Below are 20299 nucleotides of genomic sequence, written 5' to 3'. Positions count from 1 at the left end.
TCCTCTTTTGAAAATTTTCCAAAGAAGGAAACGAGACAAACATATCGACAAACTTCAGATTTAATCGAAGTCTAGGGTTTTGCCCATATCTGATGCTCTTGTCGGAATTTCTATTGGGCAGGTTCTCATTGTCTAGTACCAGGCTGGTCATTTTTTTTCCACATGAAAATTTCCCAGTGTGTTTATATCTCCAACGTTATTTGTCTGTATAAACGATCTCGCTATATACGCTATATAGTTGATGATAGTCGACGCATATGCTTTTCATTACTTCTGTTACATACGGCCTACGTTTTTAGAATGTTTGAAACGTAACCTCTTCAAAACTTGCAATGTGGCACTCCTTGATTTAACATATTTTAGCCTACTACTCCAAAAATAAACTTATTTAAATGAAAGCGATGATCACGGCGTAGACTTTCGGAGATAAACGTGTCGGAATCAATCAATGTTAACCTGTCGACAGATATGATTGTACATACATAGCGGATAAAAAATAAGAAACAAAAAGATGAGAGTGTCATTAGTCATTTTTGGAATTTTATCGTTTTTCGATGTGTACAGATTTACGAACGCTTGGGATAATGACGAGTTGGAGGTGTTCGACGTTGTCGAGGAAGTTAATCAAAACTTTTACCAAGTCCTCGGTGTTCCACAGGTTTGTCTCCTATAAGGTTTACTTTTTAAATTAAAATATGCCGATAATACACTGTTTATCGAAACATATTTCAGGCTGCGAACGCTTCGGAGATTAAAAAGGCTTTTAGGCGATTGTCCCTCCAATTGCACCCAGACAAAAATCCTGCAGAAGATGCAGAGCAGCAATTTAGAAAAGTAAGTCGCAAGTTTTTCGTATCCCAAACGGTTAGCGTTGATCTTCGATCGAACGGAACGGTTTATGCCAAATATTCTACCTTTATTTTTAGTTGGTCGCCGTGTACGATATATTGAAAGATCCTGGAAAAAGGCAAAGATACGACAATGTGCTCATTAACGGATTGCCGAATTGGCGATCAGCTGTATATTACTACCGCCATGTGCGGAAAATGGGTCTTGCAGAATTAAGTATAATTTTGTTCTTAGTTATTACAGTTGGACAATATCTAGTAGCTTGGGCTGCATATTTTGAGAAGAGATATACATATGTATGTAAAATAGTCGTTGAAAAATAAACAATATTTGGAAAATTTCAGAATACAATATATATGTTTCAGGAACAAGTGTTAGGTAGTAAGCTTCAGAAAATGCAAAAAAAAAATAAGAAAGGAAAAATGGATGTGCCAGATTTAGCGGATATTTTAGAAAAGATTCCCACTCCAAGCATCTGGAATACACTTCCATTTCAATTTCCACGTTGGATAATAGCTTTTACGTTATCTGTCCCTAATCTTGTGTGCGTCATGCACGACGTTTTAGAAGAGAGAAAACGCAGGAAAAAGCAGGAAGAAGAAGAAGCATTGTGAGCAAATGAATATCTGATTTCAAACTTGACTGTTGTCTTTTCGTCAGTGTGCTTAGAATATCTTAAAAAATATTGACTATTTCAGAGCACAAGAGATCGGAGAACCAGAACCAGAACCTGTATCTCGTACTAGAAGACGCAGACCTGGTTTTACTCCACAAGAAAGAAACATTAACAATGTTAAAGAAGCTCCAAAGAGGAACTGTGATCAGACAAACCATGTGTATCAGAAGCCTACTGCTTCGGGTGGAGGTCTGTGGACTGACGATGACATATTAGAGTTAATAAAACTTGTAAAAAAATACCCAAGCGGTATATCAGAGCGATGGGACAAGATTGCGAATGCTATGAATCGTACAGTTGCAGATGTTACGTATATGGCAAAGAAGGTTTATACTTCAATTAAATAATGTTTAAGTCGGTATTTCTCAAACTTCACCTTCTCGTGGAGCTCTTTGATATATTCGCTATGGGGTCCATGGACCATAGTTTGAGAAACTGGCTTACAGAATTTCATATACAGTTCTTATGCAAAGTACACTTTTATTAGGTGAAAGATGAAAGGTTGAAACCATGCGTGTCTACAGAAGAGATAGCTGTGGAGGAGCGTCCAAAAAAGATAAAGATACGCGTTGAAAATATAGATAATATTACCGACTGGAGTCAAGAACAACAGAAAGCATTTGAAACAGCGCTCATAAAATATCCCAAAGGCATGTCTCTAGATAGATGGGAAAAAATTGCAAATTGCGTTCAAGGAAAAACAAAGGTATAACATTTATACTTTGTAATATACTTTTCATTTAAACAAAATTGACTATGATTTCTGATACGTTCCAAAGGATGAATGCCAAACAAGGTATAGGCAATTGGTGGAATTAGTAAAGAAGAAGCAACAAATTCAGTAGCCTGCCATGTACAAGATGTTCCTTCAACAAAAAGTGTAGTCCGTACAATCAAGTCCAAATATAGTATTCAATTTATATCTCATGAAAATGAATATTTCATGGCTGTTGTACATTTCATATGAGTGAATTAAAAATCTCTTAAAAGATTTCTTAAACAGAAATGGAGATTAAATTACATTGCGAATGATGAAACTTTATATACAAACAAAAGAATATTGCTCTTACATGATATTATTATTAAATGTTTCTGGAGAATGTATTTATTTAATAAATTTAATAATTAATTAAGAGGTAAAGACTGACAAGGTACGATGATTGAACACTTTCCTGTTCTTTGAGACTGACATTGTAATTGGATTGGTATTTGTCCAATGAAATGTGTATTTTACTTTTTAAAATTATAAAAACTTATATCATACTAATGCACATAATATTTCGTCATAGTATTAATATAATTTCTAACTAATCACATCAAATCAATTGATATTGAAGTTATGATTAATACTGATTGAGATTTTCGATTGTAAGCCGTGTCCTTTGAAAGAGATACTCCGACATTTCGTCACCATTGCAGCTGGTCTCTTCAGAAGTCAAGTGGTATGTACACTGATATATCCGCTTCTAGTAGACTTAATCCAGACCCATCCCAAACTAATATGATCTTACACGGATCTATCTGCCAATTAAGTGTAACGTGACCTACCCCAATCTAAATCTAACCTGATACATAAATCAGTCAGGGTAGGTCGTGTTAGGTATGTTAGATGTGGATTATGTTTGTTTAGGCTGGCTAGAGGAAGATAGGTTAGGTTGTATTGATATGTCAGTTTGTCATTTGACTGTTGAAAAAACTAGCTGCAACAATATGGTGAAACGTCGGAATATTTTATCTAAAGAACATGTCTTACACCCCGAAGTTCCAGTTAATATGTGCATACATGATCTGCAAATCACATCATCTCTATTGTACTCTTTCATAATAACTGCATACCTCGTTGCAAAGAAAATTCCGTCTTGCATATTTTTAGAAACTTTATAAATTGTCTAATTTATCATGAAACAGTAGTACCTGTTCCCGCATTATCATTGTAAACATTTCAAATGTTATAAATTTACATTCTTAACATAATAAATACAGCAATTATAAGTATACACATAATATTAAAACACACAATAATTTATCTTATTTATATAAGAGATAATAAATGTTATTCAAAACTTTAATGTAAGTATAAAATACCATTATCTCTATGATAAGTGTATTTCATAATTCTGTAAAATATTAAAACATTTTCTGTCTGAATGGAGAGAGTATATTGTCTACTAATTACCAAAATAAGAAAACGGCGTGTGATAATTGGATATGTTCCCTTGTAAGTTAAGTGACAAAATGATCACTACATCTGTGATTTAAGATTCTTTTTAATGGATTTGCCAGTTAATTACGTCTTAATAATTCGAAATTCTGTACAAAACTATTTACAGATTGTATAATAAATATGCCTTAATTACGTCTTCTACGAACTCTGGATATTCGCCAAGCGTTCGGCTCCTCGTACTTATTGTAAAGCGGTTCGAGTCGTTGGTTTTTCTTGAATTTACTGAGCTTAGTCGGATCGCTGAATTTAAAGAATGCTGGAGCAAACTCTACCAACCATTTAGGATCAATGGTAGTTACCTCTCTCATATATTCTTTAGTAGTTTGCACCAATTCGTGATAAATAACCTGTAGAAAATTAAAAATGGAATGTATATATATTTTGTTGTATAATGTTTTTAAAAGTTTGTTTTGTTTTCAATATTAAACTTACCCATTCTGGTTGCCTATTAAATAAAGCACTACTCGGATGAATATAAACAACTTGGCTGTCTACTAAAGTTCTGTATCCTTCTTGAGGATCTTTCTTCGCAGCATTTCTAAAGAACCCTGAACATACAGCTTTTTGAATCCTTACTGTATTTTTCCCAGCAGACACCACGTCCAATTTATGCCTGATAAACAAAACGTTATCGGTTCACATTAAGTTAGAATGAAGATGAATAGATTAAATCGAGTCACGTTGAAAGATCGGTTACCTATCCATGATACCTAATAGCTGTTTCCGAACGTCTTGGGCGCGTTTTAAAGTCCTAATTTGCACGAAATTTTCGTAGCACCAAGCGTTACTAAATTTATTATTCCTCCAGGAATTGTAAACCGCTAATAGAGTTAAATGATCACCCTCAGGCTGATTGAATTTTGCTTTCTTTTGATCAGCCAAGGCCTGCTTATCCTTTGGTCTGTAAATAAAACAATGAAATGGATCATAAAAAAATTATTTTTAATGATTATTTTATAAGGTAATTTTTACCTGTAGAAAACGTTTTGGACAGACAGCATGCTAACAATGGTTAATATCTCATCGGAACATTGAAGATGCACGCTCATAATGAGCATTTTTGATAAATTCGGTTCCAATGGAAACTCCGCCATTCTTCTGCCCAATCTAGTTAAAAGACCTTCGTTATCTAATGCGCTTAAGCTATGCAACGATTCCAAGGCCATGATTAACGATTCCACAGGTGGAGCATCCATAAAATCAAAGTGTAACAAATCGTTAATACCCATTGTTTTTAGTTGCAATACTGTAGTTGCTAAATTGGTACGTTGAATCTCTGGTACTGGTGTAGGTAACATTTCATCTCTAGGAAAAGTATAACGTATCAATTAAATAATTAAAACTATCATATTTATCTTGTTTGTCGGCGATAGATACATACCTGTAAGCTCTTTCGGTGTAAAGTCTGTAACATTTCCCTGGACCAGTTCTGCCGGCTCTTCCTGCTCTTTGTTTGGCAGCTGCTTGGCTTATCGGAGTCACTATGAGACTATCCATTCCTGTCTTAGAATTATATACTTTTTGTTTTACAAAGCCTGGATCGACCACATAGTAAATTCCATCGATAGTCAAGCTTGTTTCTGCTATGTTTGTGGCTATCACTACTTTTCGCGAGCCAGGTGGAGCTGGTTCGAATATTCTGGTTTGCATTTCCGAAGGAAGTGCGGAATAGACAGGCAAAATTATTAGTTCTGGCACATCAGGACCAAGAGACTTCATACGTTCATATAAAATTTCACAAGCAGTATCGATCTCCTCTTGACCAGTTAAGAAAAGAAGTATATCACCCGGTGGCTCTCGCAAGTGTATTTGCATTACCGTTATAAGCGCTGCATCTAGATAATCTGTTTCTGGCTCTTTCGTGTACATTACCTCTACTTCAAATGTTCTTCCAGGAATAGTGAAAATAGGTGCTTCGAAAAAGTACTGTGAAAACTTGACTGCATCCAGGGTGGCACTTGTCACGATCAGTTTCAGATCTGGCCGTCTTCCTACTGCTTGCTTCAATAATCCAAACAGAACATCGGTATGAATTGTACGTTCATGTGCTTCGTCCAACATTATGACAGAGTATGTTTTCAAATCTAAATCCATCAGACACTCTCGGAGCAGCATACCATCTGTCATATACTTTATATTAGTTTCTGGACCAGTACAATCTTCGAAACGAATGGTGTAGCCGACTTCTTGTCCTAAACGGCAACCAAATTCTTCTGCTACTCTCTTGGCGACAGACATAGCGGCAACTCTTCTAGGCTGAGTACAGCCGATCTTTCCACGTGCTGTAAATCCTGCTTCAGCTAAATACTGTGTAATTTGAGTAGTTTTTCCTGATCCTGTTTCCCCAATTACGATTAAAATTTGATTATCCGTAACAGCTTTCACTAAATCATCTCTAAGCTTGTATATCGGTAAGCTTTGACGCTGCTCGAGTAAAGTTAAATTTGTTTTCTTTCCAAAGGATGATTTTTTTCCACCTATTACATGCTTCTTCCATTCGGGCAAGTCTTGAGTTTGAAGACCAATTCCACGCATATTCGCTGCTAGAGTCCTACTTTCGGCTGTAAAGATAAAAACAAAAATAGTATTATATTACTCTAAACTAAGAGACTTTACAAAAATATATACAAAAATTAATTTACCTTCCGGTAAAGGATCAATCCAATTTTTATTAAGACCCGTAGGAACAGAATCCATTTCTTGCTCCCTCTGTAACATTTTCTGTTCCCTCCTTTCTTTCGCTAGCGCACTTTGCATCATAGCAGCCTGCGCTAAAGAACCATCAGGATTCTTTACAATACGAACGGGACTTAAATCTCCGAGAGCTCTTCCATGCCCATGCAGAAACGGTGGTTCCTCTTCTACTAATTCAATTTCGACATCTTCCTCTTCGTCGTCTTCACGGGGAAGAATACCAGTTTCCATATCAAATTCTGGCAATTCACTTCTACAGTGGAGAAAACGAAACAAGTAATGAAAAACGTTTTTATATGCTAATTGTTTTTTAAGTACAATTAAATATATGCTTCTTTAATACAGGCATCATTAAAAATGTAACCAATACCTGTCGATACACGATGCTGCGAGCATTTGCTTTATCTCCCATTTCTCAGGAGATGATAACCTTTGTACTCGTTTCCTAGAGCAAGTTTCATCCTCGTCCCAGTTACCTTGAAGTTCTAGCAGCGAAGTAGGTCTGTCAGGATTGCGCAAATGCTTCTCGTCCTCTTCGGTCTTGGTAACGGTGACAACTGGGTTTAAATCTCTGCCCGTTACTTGATCGACGTCTTTCATACTTAAGGAAACCTGGAAATATTTTATTCAAATAGTGAAAATCATGGATAAGTTAGAATCATATTCATCTACTATTATGTCTTGTACCTTTTGTCCTCCGATATTAAGTACTTTTACAAGAACTTTCTGACCCCTAGACACTACATCGCTTGCACTGGCAACTCGTCCCTCTCTTCTTAACTGTGAAATGTGAACAAGTCCCTCCCATCTACGTTTCAGGCCTTCCAATTGCACAAAACAACCAAAAGGCACTATGTTAGCAACCTTGCCTGAATAAATTTTACTAACTTCTGGATCCATGGAAAGTTCTTCTATAGATCTTGATCTAGATCGATCCGATACATGTCTATTAGAGTATTTATCTCTATGAGATTTTGACGTTCTATCCCGTGACCTTGATCGTTTACGATCCCTTGATCTGTGATGCCTCCTATCTCTGGATCTTGAACGATCTCTTGATCTCGAATGAGACCTAGACCTATGTTTTCTATCCTTACGGTTAAATGATCGTGACCTGTGTCTTCTCTTTTCTTTCGATCTGCTTCTCCTAGAATGCTTACTTTTTTTGTCATTATCAGATGTTTGAATATCTTTTTTATTTTCGTTGCCAGACTTTTTATTCGACGGTGCCAATTCTTCTAAACTTGCCATAGCGCTGTTAACTATATCGTCGTCTTTCAGATCTTTAGTCTCTACCACTTTTGGTTCTTCGTTTGGCAAAGCCAAAGCAGGAAATTTTTGTGCCAGCTCATCTTTTTTAGTCGTTGGTTTTAATGGCTTCTCTTGCATTGTTTTGGATGGCTTCATGTGCTGTATTATTCTCAACAAGTTGGCCATAAATGATTCCTGTAAAACCAATATAATATTACAATATTTATAAATACAACCAAAAATTGACAAAAGTTCAAAAATTACTTACAGAAAACTCTGCTCCATTCTCAACTAGAACTTTCTTGAACTTATCTAGGGTATTATTCTTCTCTGCTAAATGGATTATGTATTCCGCTATAACAAAAACAGAAAATGTAAGTAATAAATGAATCGATAAAGATTATTTAATGTAAGAAGGTGCTGTAATATAATTTTATAATCATAAAATTAAATCATTGTTTATACCAAACAGAAGAAAAGAATTTCTTACCTAAATCTTTATCATTCAATCCCAAGTGATTCTCCAATTCTGTACAGATTTTCGATACTAATGACAAGTGTTCGAGTTTTGTAACTTCGTCCATTTTTATGTTTGCATTTACAGAATTAAAATTAAGCAATTAGAAAATTAATTAACGTGATTCGGTTTGTAATATCTGCTGAAAAATGCAGTAGACAAACGTTTGCAAACAAAAAGGATGTTTCCTGTTAATGATCACACAATTTTAACTTTTGTTACAGAGTATTGAGTGTTACACATACAAATGAAACGTGCTTTCATTTTTTTGAGCAACGAAAGATATTCGAACTATGAATGATAATCATTTCGTGTAGACAAAGAGAACGACAAATCACAACAAATGTTTCTTCAATTGAAGCGTTTCACATTTTATAGTGGACTGTAGATGACTGTAGAGTGCAGTAGAGTGTAGACTGTAGGCTGTAATAGGTGTTCGATTTTGAATCGAGTATAGAAAATCTCGATCTTTTCGAGATAATTTTTGTGTTCAATTCTAACTAACATAAATCACAGTAGTGATGGGCAAAACCCTAGGCTTCGAATAAATCTAAAGTTTGCTGATATGTTCATCTCGCTTCCTCTTTTGAAAATTTTCCAAAGAAGGAAACGAGACAAACATATCGACAAACTTCAGATTTATTCGAAGTCTAGGTCTAGGGTTTTGCCCATCTCTGTCTAGCAGTCTATAGTTATATAGTAAAAGGGACTGACAAAATTGGACAAAACTAGACAGTATTAGACTGGGTTCGTGGGTGCATTATACAACGATCTCATGATTATGTACTTCATGGATAGTCGCTGGTGTCGCTTGGCGTTTGTTGGCGTTTGTGTTGGCTGGTTGGCAGCGATTGATAGCATAATAGCGCCGCCATCATAGTTTATTTTTGAGATCAAACGATAACCTATAACCTAACAAACGCGACTAAACTCAACGAATGCTACGTTTACGTTTGTAGTAAAAATAACAAGTATAGCTGCTATTTTCCTACAAAAATCGCTCTAATTCATAAACTGTGAACGTGTTGCTTGCTTGTAAAATGTTTAGAAAAGTGTTGCGCCGACGTGTTGTGAAAATTTAGTTAAATTAAATGTACGTTCCTTGCTTTAGGAAATTTTGTATGCTCGTGAAAAATTACTTGTATAACAAAAATGCCAAAAAATCGATTGATTACGCGTTCGGTAACGAACACTCGACCGTCCCATATGACTTTAAATTTGGAATGTGCGGAAGAGCCGCTCAGCGAAGCGCAATTAATGTTACAACTAGAACTGAAGGAAAACTATGACAGGGTAATGTCGCAAAACTCAGTTAGATCCTTAGCAACCTATCAGAGATCGATAACACATTTATTTTTATTGCTTCAGGTTGCTGCTACTTTAGAGGAGTTGGTTAAAGACCATGGAGGTAAATTGGTATGTCAAGCAGGCAATGTCAACGGTTATCAGTATACACTGTATGTATTTTTTATTATCTTTTTGCAAGTGTTACTTGTTTACAAACTCAGAGTTCTTTTTCTATGTCAGGCCTCCGCACCCTGCGCCAGCAGTAGTTAAGAATAATCCTCCGTCAATGGTGAGCGTAGTGAGTATCATAACAAAACAATATAATCGTCTATGAGACTCTATGTTCGTATCTTTTGCAGAATCAAACTAAGGGCCAGCCGATCAAACTCAATGTACTAAACAATGCAAATGGATCTCAGAGTAATATACAGTTGGTAGTGGACTCTAGAATGGGAGTTATTCTGGGATCTGTGGCTCAGCCTCAAGGTAAAGAGTTCTTTGTTCATAAATATATTCCCGTTAAAATGTCCAAGTTGCATAAATTGCAGGAACAACCATGACAACTGCTTCGTCGGGCCCTATATCCACTCCAGCGCTAACTTCCGCATCAACGTCCACATCTATGGCCAACACTATACCTACAATTTCACACCCCCAGACAGAAAATGTAGGAATGTTGTTTAATGTATGTTTACTTGAACTAAACATTATATTAAAAGTGTACCGATTACTTTCAGTATAAATACACAAGATCTGGGCGCAGGACAAAGGTGCTCCAAGTGCAACAACCTGACATAATAGAGGAAGTATGTTGTTCATAAATATTATTTTGCTTATAGAACTACACCACCTTCGCAATTTTGTATAGAAACTACGCACACTCGGACAGAATGGGCTTTTAAAGCTTTTTTGTAGCAGTTTATAAAAAAATAAATTATTGACCAACTTTTTCAATATCTTAAAATCTAAATGAAATTTTAAAACAATGTTATGCCATAAAGAAAATAACTGTACCCGTATTTGAGTTATTACTGTCTTATACTTTAATGGAATTGTCCAAGTGGTACAACTCCTTAATAATTTTGTTATTGAATTTCTTATGCGACTTTGTATAGCCCGTGTTGATCACTCGAGGAAGGCAAAAGGTGGGATGTCCGACGCATGTTGTTACACCAAGTAAGTTGGGAAATATTGTCTTTAAGTTCATCGTAAATTTGGACAAATTTTAAAATAATGAAAATAATTATATTTTCCAGCTACTACTAGCCCACAAGGTGTAACCAATCTCCGAATAAAGACAGTAAGCAAGCAGATTGCACCAGTGGTGGTGTCAGCACCAACGTCAACCGTAAGTACCACTACAGGGGCAATAACCAAGGTATCGGTAGCAAAGCCAACGGAACACACAAGCATTGGTGGAATATCGGTCGGAAATAAAAATTCAGGTTAGAAGAATTTATGGGTGATTAAACGAGTGTAAAGTAAACAGTACGAAACAAATAGGGCCTTTGATCAGTTAAGTGCAACAATTTTTCGATTCAGCTTTGGAACAAGTTGACGAAGCAAAGAAGAATCTCCCAGATGGTAGAGAGGTAACGTTCAACAAAATGAACGGTGGCAGGACATTTCCTTCGTTGGTCGTCATTGCCAGACCGAATCTTCGCACCAAAGATATCGCTCCACAGGTGGCGCAAAAGGAAAGATCAGAGTTAGGTATTTATCAAAATTTCTTGTTAGGATCTATTTAGAATAGTATAATATCACTGGAAAAGGTGATAAACGATACTTGAGTTATTTTACTTATTTTACATTTGTACTCTATACGAGTTGCTGATACATTTACACACATTTCAGACATCAAAGTGAAAAGTGTGCTAATGTTTTCCGCAACGAAGTTCGCCGAATGGCTGATACAGCAAGGTCTGGTCAAGTCCGAGCAGTACTGCGTCCAGCATAGCAACAATTACCAAAAGACTAAACTGAAACTGGGAATGTACAGCGATCAGGGAACGTTCCCCTACTCTGGAGGATACGTGTGGATTTCCAGCTGCTGTCCAGACCGCTACGTGTCCGTGTTCTCTGGTTCCATCTTCCAAGGAGCGCCATACACGCCTACCGTTCTCTTAAAATTAATTTATCATTGGGCGTGCCAGACGAATGTCCAAAACGTTGTTTCCTGGGTTAAAGTGTCCAATCTGTACGTAAAGAATTTCTATACCCACTTGCGCAGCGTTTGCACGGCCGCCATCTGGGATAAAACGCGCAAAATGGGGGGGAAGAATTCTGTGATACAAGTAGGCGTAATCAGCTTAGGGACAACGTCGCAGGACGGGAACCTACGACAGGTGAAGGTCGAAGTGCTCGGCGTGCTTGATTATTCCACCCTAGATTTGAGATTGAAGGCCTGCGATCCCATGCAAGACGGCGACAGATCGTACAAACGACGTTTCAACAATATTCTACATCCACTGAAGGACTGGGTACACACCGACTCGAAGATTATGACAGATTTCACCGTAGATAAAAGTACCCTTGAAGAGATGGGTTTTACCCACATCACCCAGTCAGCGTTCACCGACCAGAGTTCCCGCAACGTCATGAGCAACTTTCACATTATGGAGTATCTGAGGAAGATAGTTCCCAGAATGTTCCAAAATACTCTCAGCCTGCTCAGCAGGCAAATGATCCAGCAGTTTCTAGACGAACTAGTGTGGCGAGAAATATACGGCTCCACCGCTGGAAGAGCTTTCGACAACATAATCGCGCATATCGCAGAGCAAACCAGGATCTACTCTGATGAGGGTTTGCTAGATCGTCTAGCGAAAATAGCAGCGAATCCCTTTCAGAACTGGTCGTATTCGAACCTGAGTCTTCCTCCACTGGCGCAACTCGTGACCATAAATAAAGAAGATATTCAGTCGGGTTGCGACGTTTTGGTTCATCAGACGAGTACCACTGGTAACGTTAATCAGCAAGAAGCGATAACTTTTGGCCAAGCAGCGAAGCCTGGACCACGAAGAGGACGCAAGAGGAACATAGTGACCACGGCTAGCCCAGAACCCGAAGGAAAGAAAGCTATGCTTGATTCCAAAGCTACCAGAGACAAAGAGGGCAAAGGTGAACAAATACAACTGCAGGAGTTTTACTACGCCACCATGGAAGGCGACAAGAACATTCTTTCCAAGGAGTACAAATGCTCCTTGTATTTCAAGTGCTTCCTCTGTACGACAACCATGCGCTCCAACACCGATGTAATGGAGCACATGATCAGTCATGTTCCCCCCCAGGTACCTGGACAATCCAACTCGCCCGTGTGTCGTTACTGTTGCACAGCCTTCTCCTCTCAGCATCAAATGGTCACCCACGTTACAGAGGCGCACAGTAATTTCGGTCATTCGGACAGCGATATGGTTGTTTGTGCCATTTGTGAGCAGAAATTCGGAAACAGCGGTCTCCTCATAAACCACCTGTCTTCCATGCATTATCCTTCTGAGATGCCTTATCGATGCGAGACCTGTTCTTATCGCACTTCCAGCCATAAGGATGCCATAGACCACTTTTATAAAATTCACGAAAAAGGCGAGGGCCTACAGTGTCCTTACTGTCTGAAGGTGATACAATTCGTCAGCGAGGGTAGTCCCAGCGCTACCAGCGTCCACGCTTTTCTGCTACACATGCAGAGGCACGTTATTAGAAGGGAGCAAGGACGGGGGAACAAGTGTTCCAAGTGTTGCCTTTGGTTCAATCAAAAGAGCTCGTTGAAGGTTCATCAAAGGGAATTGCATGACTGTGTTTCCAGTTCGAAGGTCGTCCCCTATTCCAGTGGTAGTGGTACGATAATGGTCTCGAAGCAAAGGCCGCAGAACAGAAGATTTGACGTAGACAGCCCTGTGACGGAATTGCCTCGCGATGAAAGGGTAAAGAAGTGGGTCACAGGTCCGATTACAGTGAATGTTCCTGTCGCGAATCTCTCTTGTCAGGAGTGTGAGGAAGACGTGGAAGAACAAGATCATTATCCAGGCGAACAAAGGTGTTACCAGTGTCGCTACATAACCTGCTGTTGGCGTGCATTCAAGGAACATCAACAACAAATTCATAACGAACGACCTATGACTAGCTTGGTGGTTCCCTCCCCCCTCATAAATATTCCCTTAGACAAACGGATGCAATGTTCGTGTGGCTATGCGACAGCTGATGGAAATCAACTAGCCACGCATCTAATTAAATGTAAAAAGGTGTCCGCCTACCCTATAGAAGACACAGCGCCATCTGGGATAATGGATAGTTTGGGCCTAGTACCAAAGAATGTTTCAGATGAAACAGAAGTTGACGGCAAAAGGACTATCACTATACGTTGAGACGGAAAAGATAATTGTGAATATTGTGAACGATAAGCCAAGATATTCCAGGCTTTCACTGCCCGGCTTTCCATTGTTAATGCTAACCGAGGCTTCCGGGTCTAAGTATCTTGTCCAAAGGACACGGATTACACCCGGAACCCTCAGTTAGCATCAACCATGATAAGAATTGGAGAATTGGAGAGTGGACTTGATTATGTCTGATTTAGGAAAAAAAATAAACGTCTCTGTGAAAGAAGGAAACATCACGAAGCAGCAACTTTCTGAAATATTAATTAATACAAACTAGAATGAATACTATGGAGTAAATAACATAATCTTGGATGGTTTATCAGATGCAAATGTCTCCTCTACTTTTGTTATACGTAACGTCATCGATTATCTTAATCTAGCATCTTCATTCATTCTACATCGTTATAGATTGTATCATACAAATACAATTTATAATCTTATATGTATTCCCATGAAGATGATTTATAATAATAGAATCATCACCAGAGTCAGAATAAAAACAATTTAAACACCAGCGTGTTTTCATTTTCGGTATAAGATAAGTGCGTCTTTACTTTTTACCCTTTTGTCCATAAAGTATAGAGTAAGCATAAAACGAATTTTATTTTCTTAACTTTTATTTAGCACGTACGTTTCTTGTACGAATAATAAATGTAGCATACATGTACTTTTACGTGGTCAAGTGTACGAATATATTTCATAATACTAACCGACAGAATAAAACGCACCGAATTATCCTTCAATTGGAAAAATTGAGGCAAATTTAAAACTATCTGCGTTAACATATAATAGTCCGTCACTCTGTACTTAACTGTATTTCTAATATAAGCTATTAACACTTTTTTGTTCAATTTTTTTTTTTTCAAGTTTTTATGATATTTTAAACTTTTTTTTTGTCATTTTGTAATGATTTAATATCGTCTGTTATCGAGTCAACACTAAAGAACATATTTATTAGCAAAAACTCTGCAATGTTAATTGATCAAACATTACCCAGAAATATCATCGTTATATTTATCATCTTCGCTATAATCACTTAAACCTAAGTATAATAAATAAACATCTACGTAATAGTGGTTATAACGATCGACGCTAGTGTGATAAAGAAATCAGTGTAGAAAAATTGGTTATTGATCAAGATTAAACAAATAGCTTCGTCTTTGAATCCAGAAATATTTGAAAATGTGACAATAATAAAAATACTAACTAATACTGTGTATCTCCTTAAAGATACAACATATTAGATGGACATACGAAAATATAGTTTGCGAATGATTCTGTTTCCCATAATTGGATTCCGTACTTATAAATTTTTCGCGAATGTTTTTCTTAAAAAATGCAAATTTCGATACAAGAACAATTAATTTCAAATTTATAAAAGAAGATATGTGAACTATTGTTTTTAAAAAAAATTTGACACTAGTGTCGCTACGCATATATATCGATACATATATATGTGTATGTATGTATATATATATATATATATACATACATACATACATACATACATACATACACACACGCATATATATAATTAATATTGATAATAATACTTATAAATAATAAGAAAATATACGATAATACAAAATAAAACTCGGTGATATACAAATTGATCACAATTAACATTGAGATTTGTCGGTAATAAATTTCTTCTATAATTTGACGGCTCGTTGTCTTCTATAAATGTTTAAACATCCGATACCGTCAAATTGTTGCACGTGGGAAAGCTTTATCAGCGGTTTACGTGCTCTCAAGAGAGATGTTAACATTGTACTTAAGAGAATGAATCGGTATTTTCGATAATATCGTGATCGAAAGCCTGTTATTTACGCGTTCTACGTATTCCCGACTATTAGTTTCAATTTACTCTTATACGTTGCCTTCACACCTCTGCCACACCCGACGTATACCCATTTGGGATACGTGTAAGAACATCTCTCTCAAACTTAACACGAAAGCAACTTCTGACAGAACTATACCTGCGTGTTAAATTTGAAAGAGAAATCGAGATTGCTGGTCGATTATTCGATGGTATACAGCATGTAGAGATTGCCAGCGTCACTACCCGGTGGTACCAAGGCATGAGTGGGCGGCAGAACAGTGAAACCCAAAAACATGAAGGTACGAACCAGCATTGCTAAACCGTAACAAGAAAATGTTTTTGTTAACATGAAATAAGCATAAAAATTTTGTTTACCACTAGTATTTTCATTGATGTCAAATAACGATAGACAAATACCTCGATCTGCCCTGTCTTTACGTAGACAAACAATGATGTTGGTGCATCGTAGTGTTTCTTCCGCGTATTCTAAGAGAGAAACAAAGCCCTCTTTCGAACCTTCGGGAAGGAGACAGCTTGGTACGCGAATGTAAAGACAATGGCGCCATACCACTGTTTCCCACTCAACGGAAGTGCTTTCTGTCAAGTGAAGTGTGAAGGTTAAGCGTAACGATTCGCTATTTCTCACTGCTTTCAACAATTCATCCTCCTGGAAATATAGTTTGATGGAAAATATTTAATGCCAAACAAGCAACCACACAGAAAAACAAGGTTGCATACAAGTAATTTTGCATAAAAAATACTTACTTGAACAATGTGGGAGCTCACAGAGAGCTGACTCTGCTTGATCCCCACGCCGCGGCTCTCTGTGTTGACTGTGGATACAGACAATGCGGCATGGGGCACATCAGGACCACCACAGAGGCCCCACACCCAGCGTTATACAATAATACTGTTGGAGCCTGCCACCTTCTTCTAAACTGTCATCCATACACTTACTCGACATTTCACTGCAATCAAAGATAAAAATATCTCTGCTTCAACCATAATTTATTATTGCTCCTAATCACTGGATCAATATTGAAGATAAGGCTACATATATAGATAAAGGCTATAACTTCTAGCATATATCTTATTTTAGTTTTTACCAATGGTCCGAGTGTGGACAGCTGGGGAAAAGTCTGTTCCGTCACAATACATAAACTTTATTTTAGTACAATATGTAGATTCATGCCAGATTCAACTCTAGTTTTTACATGCACATATGTGTTATGTTTGTGTGCGTGTGTCCGCGCGCGTGTGTATGATGGAACAGCTGACGGGTACCATGGCTGATATGCACGTACGCGTTAGTTCTACGTCGCACAACGGATGTCGCGGTTTACGTGGCAGTATGAACGGAAACACAGCTATTTCTAAAGAAAAAAAGATATGACGAAATATACCAATATAAGATTATTATTCACGTGCCTTTCTTTCCATTATGTCGGCCTCCTAGCATATGCATACGATTCTCGATTATTCGATAAAACTTGTAATGCGTAAATTCATTGAAAATATTTCTTAAGGTTCGAATAACAAAGATAGCGAGATTTTTCAAATTTCCGTTCACGATTAAATAATACATTATCGAAGCAAAGTGAAAATCAACGGATTTTACCTTTTTATTATCAAAGCTAAATACAATTGAAATTGTAAGACGCGTCAATCATTGACACTGTGTGTGTACAGTTTTCAATGTTTCAAAGAAAATGCATTTATCGTGAAAACGAACCGCTTTAAAAATATATTATCAGTGATAGCAGATTCACGGGAGATGTATGTAGAATGAAAATGATAAAGAACCACACGAAAACGACAGATAGGGTACAAGATGGCGGCGACGAACTCAAAGATAAAAATGGCGCAGTACTTACCAATTGCTGGATATTAGACTTGGCATAATTATGCCCTTTTTAATACTTTCACAATTACTTAATGGTAGACTGGAGCTAATACTCATACTTTTTCCTTCGTAAAATCTTGACGGCCGTGAATTTACTTTGATTGGAGAAAATATTCGCTGAACTAGCGATTGTTGAGCGATAAGAATTATCGTGGAATCACCAGCGCGCACGCCTCCGTCTTCCTCCGAACGAGCTAAACGATACTGAAGTCTGAAACGTTCCTTGTCGGATACTCGGATGTCGATCTCGCGTTTAAAGTCGATTCGATTCGATTCGATTCGATTCAAATCGACTCGATTTTTCTACCGACAACTTCAAGACAGTGCGACAGTGGTTCTTAACTGTTTTAACTTCATGATAAAGTTTAAAAGAAAAGGTGGTTCTCATTTTTTCTGGACTCGCGGCCCAAGATATAATTTTTAAGTCATAATTACGACAACAGGAATTTAAAATAAATTGTTTGTAAAATAAAAGAAATATTTGTAATAAAAGAAATCTTACAATTATTTAGAATTAAGAATAATTAAGAAAATGAATTTAAAAAAAGAAGCCGAAACTACTTTTTAAAGTTCTATAATAAGTCGAATTTAGTTTTAAAAAAATTTTATTTTATTCGTTATACAGTATTTTTGAGGTTTCAGACATTTTTAATCATTTATACAGAAAATAATGTGCATTTAAATTGGAAGTATGTAGAAAGAAACTAACTATAGTCGTAAATCAATAGAAAATTGTTCGTACTCGTTTGAATCCTAAGAAATATATAAAATTGATAAGAAAAAGTTTGGAATGTCTAGGTTGGAAACTGTATAAATCGAATTGCAGGCTTACTTCGATTTTAGTTTGCGCGTTCTATTTTTACATAATTTTTTAGCCGATGCGTAATAAAGATTGTCCGGGTATAAAAAATAAATTTGATACAACGAAAAAAAATATTTTACAGTACCCAACAAAACTATTAGCGACTAAATCATTCCACGTAAAGTGGTATATACTGGCAAAGTATGGCGCAAAAATGGTGGAAAAAATTAAACATCTAAAGAAATCTTACGACGAACGCAAATCTTTCTATAATAATGATTACTTATAATCAACATTCATCCGCACATCACTTGGCGAACGAAATCTTCGTAATTAATATTGCCCTGTGAATCTTCATGGCCCGCTAACAATGTTTCAACTTCTTCGTCGCTGAGTTTCTCACCTTAAAATGAAGCATAATAGAAATGAAATATTATGAAAAGCATTTTCAAGCCTCTGAGATAGAGAAACACTGGTCAAATTAAGAGTCGCTTATGTAACGTACCTAATGTTGTCAAAAGATGTCTCAATTCTGCAGAAGAGATGAAGCCATTCCCATCTTTGTCGAAATGACGTAAACCTTCTATGAAGTCATCTGCAGTATCGGATGTTCGAGATTTACTTATAGCTTGATAAATAGGTAGAAACACTTCGAAACTGATACGTTCGTCAGGTTTGTGTTGATGAGTGAATTTCTTTACATCCGATTCAGTCGGATTTTGTCCGAGAGCTCGCAGTGCATCTCCAATTTGGGACACGTGAATCTTGCCATCCCCTCGACTGTCAAAAAGCTGGAATGCCTCCTGAAATTCTGTCATAGCACACCAAGATCTTTAATAATTTATATTGCAAACATGGCAAAAAAGAAACATAGTTATCTTTTAGTCAAAGTACTAGTATATTCATTCTAAACCAAAAAATAATATTCGTTCGTTTACCCTCGATCGATGACATCATTCTATTAGTCAGTTCTTGATAACTGCAACCGTACATTTTGTATTTTATATATTTACGAGAAAAAACGATATTAAAGTTATATTAAATTAAACGGTAGAGAAATATGTCAAGGTTTCCTTGTCAACGATGATTTAAAACAAACTAAAAAGATAATACATATATGTCGCGATCGCGTTTTACTTTCAACGTTTTCGATGGTGAAAAGAACCAACGATTCCCGAAATTCGCTCTGTAACTCAGTGAAAATGGAATCAGAAGCGATTTAAAACGAGAATAAATGTATGAACCGTCACGGCGATTGCTATTCGGATTCTGTCGTGCTTTCTTCTTTTCTGCTACTATTTCTTTGAAGTACCTAACCATAAAAGGTAATCACCGACATGCGAGTCGGTGATACCATAGGGTGGGTCTAATAAGGTAACGATATTCTTGACCTGAATTAAGCACCGAGACAAAACTGTCCGCCCCCCTTTGATCTCACTCTGGTTTTTACCCAACAACTCACATATTCACGTTCACTTACCTGCCAGCTGATCCTCTGAATAAGATGCCTGTAAACATAAATGAATTGCCTTCTACTTTTGTTTACCTTTTAAATATATCGCTAACGTATAGAACACGACGCAAAATGAACACTTACCATCCTGATTGCTGTCGAACACTGTCCAACACTGTCGAAACGTGCACCGTGCACTGAAAAACTCACACGTATTACTTTAAATGTGTATAAATTATACAATGACTGATAACGAGAGCGCCTCGGTCAACCTCAGTCCTTAGTCGTACTAATTGTAAGCTTTTCGACTCAAACGTCTGACGTGTAGCGTGTAGTGTAGTCATCCGTTTCTTTCTACATACGTACAGTAAGTCTCAAAAGTTTCATTGCCAATGTATCTCTCTCTCTCTCTCTCTCTCTCTCTCTCTCTCTCTCTCTCTCTCTCTCTCTC

The 20299-nt window shown here is 37.0% G+C and overlaps 5 protein-coding genes across 6 annotated transcripts; 2 read left to right on the top strand and 3 right to left on the bottom strand.

The window, feature by feature from the left end:
* Nucleotides 1–225: 225 nt before the first annotated feature.
* LOC128892857 (dnaJ homolog subfamily C member 1) lies at nt 226–2666 on the top strand. Its single transcript, XM_054153460.1, has 7 exons — nt 226–658; nt 733–834; nt 927–1145; nt 1215–1459; nt 1548–1851; nt 2013–2231; nt 2305–2666. The coding sequence occupies exons 1-7, from the start codon at nt 512–514 to the stop codon at nt 2368–2370; spliced, it is 1302 nt and encodes a 433-aa protein (XP_054009435.1). The 5' UTR covers nt 226–511; the 3' UTR covers nt 2371–2666.
* On the bottom strand, nt 2424–8628 carry LOC128892852 (ATP-dependent RNA helicase DHX8). The gene is made up of 10 exons (XM_054153440.1): nt 8185–8628; nt 7963–8048; nt 7131–7889; nt 6814–7055; nt 6392–6696; nt 5131–6310; nt 4722–5054; nt 4447–4650; nt 4182–4362; nt 2424–4096 (listed from the first exon to the last, which is right to left on the bottom strand). The coding sequence occupies exons 1-10, from the start codon at nt 8276–8278 to the stop codon at nt 3875–3877; spliced, it is 3606 nt and encodes a 1201-aa protein (XP_054009415.1). The 5' UTR covers nt 8279–8628; the 3' UTR covers nt 2424–3874.
* Nucleotides 8629–9031: 403 nt separating this feature from the next.
* LOC128893097 (uncharacterized) lies at nt 9032–14756 on the top strand. 2 transcript variants are annotated; one of them, XM_054153888.1, is made up of 10 exons: nt 9032–9504; nt 9580–9668; nt 9739–9787; nt 9858–9984; nt 10047–10165; nt 10236–10304; nt 10614–10674; nt 10755–10943; nt 11041–11211; nt 11353–14756. In XM_054153888.1, exons 1-10 carry the CDS (start codon nt 9364–9366, stop codon nt 13854–13856), a joined length of 3519 nt encoding a protein of 1172 aa, XP_054009863.1. In that variant the 5' UTR covers nt 9032–9363; the 3' UTR covers nt 13857–14756. The 2 variants fall into 2 exon arrangements, with proteins under 2 accessions (XP_054009863.1, XP_054009862.1); XM_054153887.1 differs by having other exon boundaries at nt 9739–9796.
* LOC128893004 (ornithine decarboxylase antizyme 1) lies at nt 14718–17804 on the bottom strand. The gene is given in 5 exon segments (XM_054153703.1): nt 14718–16005; nt 16108–16357; nt 16456–16557; nt 16559–16658; nt 17565–17804. Coding segments are annotated over 5 exon segments (654 nt in total). The 5' UTR covers nt 17651–17804; the 3' UTR covers nt 14718–15889.
* Nucleotides 17805–18180: 376 nt separating this feature from the next.
* On the bottom strand, nt 18181–20233 carry LOC128893131 (myosin-2 essential light chain). Its single transcript, XM_054153949.1, has 4 exons — nt 19993–20233; nt 19876–19903; nt 18901–19206; nt 18181–18798 (listed from the first exon to the last, which is right to left on the bottom strand). Exons 1-4 carry the CDS (start codon nt 19993–19995, stop codon nt 18692–18694), a joined length of 444 nt encoding a protein of 147 aa, XP_054009924.1. The 5' UTR covers nt 19996–20233; the 3' UTR covers nt 18181–18691.
* Nucleotides 20234–20299: the final 66 nt, after the last annotated feature.

The sequence above is a fragment of the Hylaeus anthracinus genome, unplaced genomic scaffold (assembly GCF_026225885.1).
Source record: "Hylaeus anthracinus isolate JK02 unplaced genomic scaffold, UHH_iyHylAnth1.0_haploid 2, whole genome shotgun sequence".
In the NCBI taxonomy this organism is placed as follows: Eukaryota; Metazoa; Arthropoda; class Insecta; order Hymenoptera; family Colletidae; genus Hylaeus; species Hylaeus anthracinus.
This window is presented reverse-complemented; position numbering and strand designations above follow the sequence as displayed.